Source organism: Etheostoma cragini, chromosome 21 (assembly GCF_013103735.1).
Source record: "Etheostoma cragini isolate CJK2018 chromosome 21, CSU_Ecrag_1.0, whole genome shotgun sequence".
NCBI classification, from domain to species: Eukaryota; Metazoa; Chordata; class Actinopteri; order Perciformes; family Percidae; genus Etheostoma; species Etheostoma cragini.
Genome location: NC_048427.1, coordinates 1627386 through 1636839, shown reverse-complemented (window position 1 = coordinate 1636839; position 9454 = coordinate 1627386). Strand labels below are relative to the sequence as shown.

The window sequence follows — 9454 nt, the reverse complement described above, 5'->3', positions numbered from 1 at the left end:
TCCCCCTGCTCTGGTGTTTACCCCCTGTCATTCCCCCTGCTCTGCCGTTTCCTCCTCTCATTCCCCCCTGCTGGCACAAGCATGCCCAGTGTTTGAGAATGTGGATATTTTGGTTTGGATAGTTTAGTTCTTCAACTGGAGCTGAAAAAAACAACAACTTTACAATAAAAACGTAGCAATGTAAATGTAACCGAGGAGAAGAAACGCCCGCAGTGAGATCCAAACATCGTTGACATAGCAGCCTCATGACTTGGCTTGTAAAGATGTCCAAATCCGATAATTTCTTTTATTCATCACTGATAGCCATGTTGGGACAATTGAAGTGAAGGAGGGAGTCGGTCAGTCGTCATTCCAGTCATACTTTTTTAGCTTCAGTTTTTTCTGCAAAGCAGTGGAGAGATTTATCTGTTTTTAGTCAACAGGGGAAACTAAACTCCAAACAAGATTACAGTTTGGGCTTGAAAAATCTGACAAAGTAGTATAGAGGTGATATCTTCTTGTTTTTTGTAATATAGTTGGTACAGACACATTACTTCCTGGAATCCCTGGATCAGTGTATGGTTGCACTGTGCTATGACTGTATTGACATTACAGCGATGTGTAATGTTGAGTTTATGGCAGAGCTAAACAATGGACGTGTTGTGTAAACTCTCTGGTTCAGTGATGTTTTTATTAGACTTGCCATGCGTTGTAAATATGGTGCTTTTAAGGCTAAAGTTTGTGATGTAGGAGGAGATTTGACTTTTGAAATGGGACGTTTTATATTATATATTCAGTGCCACACATCAGGGCTCCAGACCGAAACCTTCCTATTTTATTCCAGATTGATGTAGCAGAGGACTGTAGTGTTTTGGGTTGGGAATGACATATTTTCCTCATATCGTGCAGCCCTAGTATTTCAGCAGCTCTCAACAATGATGTCAGTAGAAAAGTAGATGTTTTTTAAGATTATTTTTTGGACATTATTAGGCCGTTATTGACAGGACAGCTGGAGAAATGAAAGTAGGGGTTTTAACTGTTTATCAATGTGTGTTGCATGCTCTGGGTTCACTCTGCAGTATCATAGGAGCCCTGAGGACTGGACTGTACATGCTGCACGTCCTCACAGCCAACGGCTTCAGGCAGTCGGTGTGTGACACCAGCTTCTACAGCGCCCCCGTCAGCAAATTCTGGGCCTACGCCTTTGTTCTTAGCAAGGCCCCCGAGCTGGGTAAGGCTTCCTTCAGTACTTTCTCTCTCTCTCATATTGGCCTAAATGATGATTTGTATTGTAGGTCAAAAGATAATGAACCTATGGTTGTATGGGAATTAGAAATCTAAAATAAAACACTACCTTTTAACTAGTGCTGTCAGTTAAACACGGTATTAACGGCGTTAACACAAACCCATTTAAACGGCGTACATTTTTTTATTGCGAGATTAAAGTTTTTTTTGGGCTAGCAAACTTTGTAGTTTTTTTTCAAATGCTGTTGCAACAACTAGTACCGCTAGAAAACTGGAACAGCACACCGGATCTAGCTAGACCGGAAACGAAAACAACAGGCACGCCGCACCCCCGCTGTCCATCAAATCCATGCTTATTGGGAGTTTAAGATGATATATGTTTACTTATAAGTAAACGTATATGTTGAATATAGGGGTGTCATGAGAACTGATACTTGCGATACCTTCTGCTTCTAAAATGATAAAACACCGGTTTCGCCCATTTTATGAAGCACCGTTAGTGACGAGGCCTAAATGTCAGGACAGCTGCATCGGTGCTGCGCCTCTTCCAGAACGGTTCAATTCGATACTCTCAGAAGTAGGAGGTCACAAACAAGTGGCCAAAGTCACGCCCTTCTACTTACGGTTCATGTCGTTAAAAAAAAAACGAACGAGAGTCATTGGGGATAGATTCAACTCAACATAACGACAGACAACGTCACGTTCAGCCCCCGCCCCCCCTCTCTTGGCTTCAAATAACGCACGGTTGTTGGTTAAGGCCGCTGAACCTGTTACACGTTATAAACAGCCGTAGCCGCTTGCATGCTCCTCCAGTAACGTTAGCCGTTAGCAGGGTTAGCATTATGGCGTTAGCCAGGACCCATTGGTAGCACTTTACTGGCTGTGTCTCAGTTGGTTTTGCAAGTGACAAACCCCGGTACTCAAACTATAAAAATCAATATGAGTACACAAATGTTGAAATGACATGAAAATGCCTGCCCCTTGTAGCCGTGAACATAACCCTTTTTGCCAGCTTCTTTTTGGGCTCTAAGCTGTCTCCATCTTTTAAATACATCTCCAATATTTACCCGGGGTTTCTAACGTCTCTGGTCACACAACTGTTAGAAACACTGTTGTTGCTTTTGCACGGTAGCTTGGAATGAGTCTGGGGCCACTAGTGGTGCCACTATGACCATTAATTGCACTTTACTTGACTTGGTACACGTTATTAACCCCTAGGTTCATTTTGCGCCGGCACTGCCCTTTAAACAACGTTGCTGTCTATAAGTGCATGTAGAGGACTTGAGCGTATGTGTGTATTTCAGGCCTGTGTATAATGTTCTAGAGAAAATTAAATTCTAACAACAGAGAGAAAACAGTGTAATTTCCCTTGCATGATTAATAAAGTATAAGATTAAATTTATTAATAATATTATTACTCCCAGGTGACACCGTGTTCATCATCCTCCGGAAGCAGCGCCTCATCTTCCTGCACTGGTACCACCACATCACCGTGCTGCTCTACTCCTGGTACTCCTACAAGGACCAGGTGGCGGGCGGCGGTTGGTTTATGACCATGAACTACGTGGTCCACTCTCTCATGTACACCTACTACGCGGCGCGGGCGGCCGGCCTGCGGGTGCCCCGTCCCTGCGCCATGGTCATCACAGCCACACAGATCCTGCAGATGGTGATGGGCCTGGCGGTCCTGGGCCTGGTGTACCACTGGATGCACGACGTGCATTGCCCCTCCAACGTGGACAACGTGGCCTGGGGGTTCCTCATGTACCTCAGCTACTTGGTCCTCTTTGCCTTGTTCTTCTACGACACCTACCTCAGAGGCTCCTCCGGGGACAAAGCATCCAAGGCAGAGTAGCACGTCGTCCACCGTGCTGCTGAAGTGTGCCGTTACGTAGAAGCGACCAACAGCGAGGGGCCGCGAATGTGTGAATCACAACTAGGTAACTGGTGGCTTGGCACTCCTCTTTTTAAGACATTTTCACTTGACTTTTTATAGGCATCTGTAGCTTAACACAGTGGATTTAGAATGGAAGGAAGCAGCGGTTCAGACGGAGCACAGCTTATGATCTCATGATTAGTTGGAGTACAGTCTGGGAATTAATTTAAGAAAGGGATGGAGGAATAACATGTTTGTGTCTCACTTCATTTATGATTGCCTTGGTGACCTACTCACGGCCAGTATAAAACAAAGAGACCTATGAGGGCAGAGGTGTTAAACAATGTTTGTATGTTGTAACGAAAAAAAGTGATCACCCTTGATGTATATGTTAAAGCTCTGAATTGGGGGGAAAAAAAAAATTAAAAACACTAATCGTTAAGGAATAGTTTAACAAGTTGGGAAATGCTTCGGTAGAAACATGTGTGAGTTAAGGTGGGAGTTAAGTGCCAGAACTACTTCTTGAAGACACAACCCAGATACGTGTTAGAAAGTGAGCTTCAGAAGTGTGGCTAGCTGTGTTTCGCCACTTTGGACTGAGCCACACAAGCTGTTTCCCCCTCCTTCTAGGCTTTATGCTAAGCTAAGCTGACCACACCCCAACTCCAGAGCTTTAACACTCCGACAGGAAGCAAATCAGTGTAATTACCCAAAATGTTGAACTATCCCTTTTAAAATAATGTCTGTTTGAGCCCGACTGTAACCTGCAGGATAGTGAGTTTATGATTACCGAAAGGGAATGACGACTTCACAATGCACTGAATGAAAGAAGGGTGTTTACATACTTTTAGTTTTAACACACACACTCACCTTTTATTATTAACCTGTGTGTTGACAGTAAGATGAGCCATACTAACACACACACACACACACACACACACCTATTTGGTAAAAGAAGGAACACTGACGATCAGATTAACTCAGTCAAAACTTCGTGAGCTCTCCCCACACGATAAGATCTGGACACATTCCTCAGCTGAAGGCCGTCCCAGACCAAATGACTTCTAGGAAGTACTGTAGGGTGTGAAACGTTTAGAGCCGAAGTCCCCCCGGCCCCTGTTCTCTCTGTTCTTTGGTAAAAGCAAGCCATGTTTACACACTGTGCACATTTTGCCTTCTTCATCTCACCTGAGAACTTACGCTGGACGAAGCCCAGTCAGCATCTCCCCTCCACGATGAGAAGAGTTTGTTAGTTGTTGTCGGTTGTTTAAACCAGCAGCCAGATGGGAACAACTTGTGTGACACATGTTCCACCATTACTCTGTTTTTGTGTCAGACTTATCGATGTGGATCTGTTTTTATAAATCTCAGTCAAAAACTGCAAGCCTGAGTTCCACTCTCACAGTCAGCGCTGCATAGAGACACCCCCCAAATCATCTGTCTGCATCTACTGTAGCACTAGAACCACTAGGACCAATAGGACCACTAGAACCACTAGAACCACAAGGACCACAAGAACCACAAGGACCACAAGTACTGTGTCTGCCAGTGAAATGGAAAGAGGTGAGAGGATGTCCAATTACCTGCAGCAATGTCACCAGAAAGGTTCGTAATGATTTAGTTCATAGCACTTCAATAGAAACAGTCTTCAATATAATAAGGATCCAATACAAAAACAAACCTAGGGAAACAAAAATCATGCTTATTTACAATAACAGATTTCCATTCACCTTTTTTTTTGAATTTGCATCAGAAAAATCGCAAATTTTCATAAACGTCTTCAATTGCGTAAACCGTTTTTACGCCCGCTTGAGGCAGTTTTAGCTTTTGTAGAAAGAATATTTGCTAAATGGGACATGGAAACACCTTAGCCAAATAAGTTCTGACGTAGCGAATGTTAAATAACCGAATTGATCAGCTGTTTCCCGTCGCCGTCTTCCTAGATCTTCTAATAACGTGTTTTTGTCTGCGGAGAATGTATCATGGCCAATAAAGAAGGTCTTTTTCTTACTTACTGACAGGAAAGAAAACTCAAACGTGCCCAATCAAATTCCTGAAGCCCTTTTTCCAGTTTTCTCTTTTCTCTCATTTTGTTGTGTTCCCAAATGGCAACCTCTACATCCCCCGCTCTGTTTACTGGAAGGTTAATACCACATGTGGCCTATAGCGCCACCGTCTGACCAACCACGCTGTGGGCGAGTAAAGCATAGTCCTTTTTGAGACTTTGCAAAAGTTTGCTTATCATTCAAGACAAATGGATGTGGACCAATAGGGGCCTCGCGATACAATACTATCACAATTATTGTGATTTTAAACGTATCTATTCTGCAATATATTACCTTTTCTCCAGCTTCAAACTACAGTATGGCCAAAAGTTCTTTCTTTGAATGTGGAAAATGGGTTTTTATGTACACACATTGTCACACATCTGGCCTCTGGCGTTTCTGTTACGCTGCCCTTCTGATGTTATCATGCTCATCCATTGCTGCTTTTTCCATGTGTGTGTGTGTGCTGTAACCCAGATGATTTGAATACACCCGACCCACTGTAGATCCCCACAGGGTGCAGCACCTGATTTGGTAGTTACTGAACTGGTAAACTGATTTAAATTGTGCTTTTGAAAACATCTGAGATGTTAAATAGAACATAACAGAGATCGTTAGTGCTGCACTCAATGAGCTGCCATGAAGGAAGATACAAGATGTGTCCAATGTAAATAAAAAAAGAATCTATTTATTTTCCTAATAGATAACCTTCTCCAGCAGATCTGAAGTGGTAGATGTTAGAGTATTTTTATCCGGATGTCAGGCAGTTAGCTGTACTTCCTCTTTCCATCCAAATGCCATGTTTGTGTTTCTTCATCTGCTGACAAACTCATTGTGACGCTATTTCTGCCTCTTAAGTGTTGAAGGATTATTACGAAGGTAGTTTGAGTTAAAGTAGAAGTGTAATTCCATGCCAACCTTTGTGTTTTATGTTCTTTTTTTTAGGTAAAAACAAAAACAAAACAACATTGTGAGTGTCGTTGCAGTCTGTGCAGCTTATACTGTAATATTGAGGGGGATTTTGGCTCTAACATATGAAGTAAAGATGTCTGTTCTGCTGTAATGTTTAACCTCTGTTACTGTCTTTTTCGTGGAGGAGCTGATGTTTCCATCAGGCACGTGTCCTTCCTGCTGAAAGCATGGCTTAAGAAAAGGCACTTGGCTTTGAAAAGGTGGTGTTTTTAGTTTTCCAGCTCCAACGTTCTCAGCACCTGGTACATCAGTGGGTGATTCGGTCCACGCACACTTTGGGGGGGGGGGAAGTCAAACTGCCATCCTTACCGGTTAGGCCGGAGATATACTGTTTTTTTATCGGCGTGGACAACCGCCTGCGTCGGGAACAGAATGGTTCCCATATTCGCCGATGTACCACGCATGTTCATGTAAGATTCCACTAGAGGGCACCAGAGAAGTCAGAACATCTGGATGATGTTCCGTACATGAACACAACACGTTTTCATGCTTGTTTCCATTTATGCAGGTTTGTAGTTAACTTCTGATGCGGTACTTCAGCTGTCGCCAGCTACTAGAGTCTGGTAGGACCAGGCTAGTGGACCAGAGTCTGGTAGGACCAGAGGATCAGGCTGGTGGACCAGCGTCTGGTAGGACCAGGCTGCTGGACCAGCGTCTGGTAGGACAAGGCTGGTAGGACCGGCTCGGTGGACCAGAGTCTGGTAGGACCAGGCTAATGGACCACAGTCTGGTAGGACCAGGCTAGTGGACCAGAGTCTGGTAGGACCAGGCTAATGGACCACAGTCTGGCAGGACCAGAGTCTTAGTAGGACCAGTCTGATAAGACCAGAGCCCTGTAGGACCAGGCTAGTTACAGTCCCAACTATTTGACCCACCTTTGACGGTGGAACCTGCAGCTGGATATCAGTTAAAGAACCAGGTTTTGACTTTTCCACCAAGGTTGGCGTAGAGAAACACCGTGTGACCGAATCCCAGATGTATGAGGTGCTGAAACCACCAACAGGACTCTGATCTGTCTTTACCCCCAACACGTTGCCATCATGTGTTAGTTACTACGACTACTGTAATCAGCAGGAGGATTATGTAAAGAAGGTCCGACGTGTTTTTAACATCAGTCATGATTCCCGGTCAGTACTTGTTTGATCAACTTTGAAACTTGTGTGCCAAACATTGCTTCTGTTTGTTTGTTTGTTTGTTTGTTTTCTACCAACGTGAACATGCTGGTCTGGGCATTAAAGGCCATTTACACGTACACGGTTACTGACATACGGAGATATTTCCCTTTGGTTTTGGCCCTCCGTTTACATGCAAACGGAGAATTCACCTCTGAAAACGAGTCTTTCTAAATATTCCGTCCAGAGTGGAGATTTTGGAAATCTTGTTTTGTACAAAAACTGAGACAATCAGGAGATTCTGATTGGCCGACGTGGGCTTTAGCTTCTTGGTCCACCGCCACCTACAGGTCTGGCATGCTCTTGACGGCGTGTATATACAAGGTTACGTGGAACCAAACCCTTTTCTGAAAACTGACAGCAGTGCACGATGTTATTTTTGAAAACAGAGTTGGAAATGTCCGTCTATGAAACCTAACCGGCTACGTGTAAACGCACTCTAAAGCTACAGTTCTGCTGATTTCACCCCGATGGATTATATGAAGGAGAAAAAAGTACAAAAAAAAAAGTTCAAGGGCTTTTGATGTTGAAATGTATGTAATAAATAAATGACTAATGGTTTTAAAAAGGTCTCCGTTCATTATTTCAGTGGGGAAGGAAAACAGTTTAAGTCTTAAAAGCGAGTTAAATCATTATTATATAATATTATTCTGAATACCTACGTCCAGTGTGTTCCTCTGTCATATGGAAGCAGAAAAAACATGAAATGGATCAATATTAATAATAATAATAATAACAAATAGGGGTCTCTGCTCCGTCTCCATTTCAGTTAAGGGGTCCTTTGTTTAAGACCTGCCCTTAAAAAAAAAAATCTACGTTTTAAATCGTTTTTATTAACTTTTACAGTTCAAATTGATAGAAATATGAATTTTAAATATTACAGCATCAACCATATATCTTAAAGTGCTTTTAAAAAAACAACTTTGAAACATGCAAAAATATATACTTTTTCTATTATATTTATAAGAAGCATTAAATTGCTGCAAAACTGTGATTTAGGGGCCCGTATAGAGTAACTGGTGACCCTAGGGGGCCCAGACCCCCTGTTGAAGAGCTCTTCTCTATAAAATATAGAATATAAGAGTATTTCTGGGCTTTGTGTCTGATTGGAGCATCAGAAGCCAGTGAGCTCTGGGGGGTTTCATCTGGAGCTGCAGCGCCCTCGTGTGGCAGAGGTTCAGTTCACCGGAAGTCTGCAACAGCAGCTTCCAGTAAACCTTTAACTGTCTATGGAAAACACTGGAGCTGCTGCACAGCGCCATTCATTTCCCTTTTAAACCCCACGCTAAGTGAAAGCAGCTGTGGAAATCTCAGCGGAGTGACGTCCGCGAGGAGCCACGTTTAGGCTGCGTTCAGGTGCCGCCGGGGGAAAGAAATCTGGATCACAATCAGAAAATGATTTCTTGTCAAGTGAGTGACTAATTACACTTACAAGGAATGTGCCAGTGCTGGATGGTTGCATACATAAACATATCAAAAGGAAAGTCATGTAAAAGCCTCGTGTACACAGGACAATGAGAAGAAAAAGTGTTGAAGCAAAAACAACAAAAACTAATTAAATAGAAAAGTGCAGCAACAAATAAAAGATAATATAACATAGTTTAAAAAGGGGAATTATGTGAGGAATGGATCATTCTGAATGCAACATGAGGTAAAGAACAAGTTGATTCGGATCTAATTGTTTCAATCTCAAAAATCAAAAGACCTGAAAACACTGACTTTTCCCACTCTGTAGAAAACCTCAACACACCACACCCATCATTGCCAGCTCAGAATATAGGAGCTTATAAATGGGCACTTGAAGGCATCATTTCCGCTTTCCTGGAAAACATTTGAGTTTTGTTTATTTTGAGGTGGAAAAAGAAAACAAGAGATTTGATATCCCCGACCACGGAAGTGATGAAATCTGTTTTCCGGGAAATAGACGGAGAACAGAATGATCATTCATCATGCAAAGTGTTAGTGGAGTCCACTCGGCACGCGCACATTTATAGAAACTCATTTAAAGTGATGGACAAAATATACATTTCCTTACACTGGTTTAATGAAAAGTGGCTTTAAAACGTGCTCTAAAAGGCTTTAAAACGTGCCTTCTAGTAACCTAACCTGTAATAGGTAGGCTATGCATGTGGGCAGACCGGGATATTTATTATATATATATATAT

At 42.7% G+C, this 9454-nt stretch overlaps 1 protein-coding gene and 1 long non-coding RNA gene across 2 annotated transcripts in view; one reads left to right on the top strand and one right to left on the bottom strand.

Moving 5' to 3' along the window:
- LOC117937093 (elongation of very long chain fatty acids protein 6-like) overlaps nt 1-3509 on the top strand; it is a 9324-nt gene extending 5815 nt beyond the window's left edge. Inside the window, exons 4-5 of the mRNA XM_034860762.1 lie at nt 970-1210; nt 2649-3509. Coding sequence (XP_034716653.1) covers nt 970-1210; nt 2649-3079 — 672 coding nt within the window. The 3' untranslated portion in view covers nt 3080-3509. The remainder of the gene's footprint in view (nt 1-969; nt 1211-2648) is intronic.
- Nucleotides 3510-5838: 2329 nt separating this feature from the next.
- LOC117936553 overlaps nt 5839-9454 on the bottom strand; it is a 12050-nt gene continuing 8434 nt past the window's right edge. The window contains exon 3 of the long non-coding RNA XR_004654975.1: nt 5839-5962. This is a non-coding gene — a long non-coding RNA (uncharacterized LOC117936553). The remainder of the gene's footprint in view (nt 5963-9454) is intronic.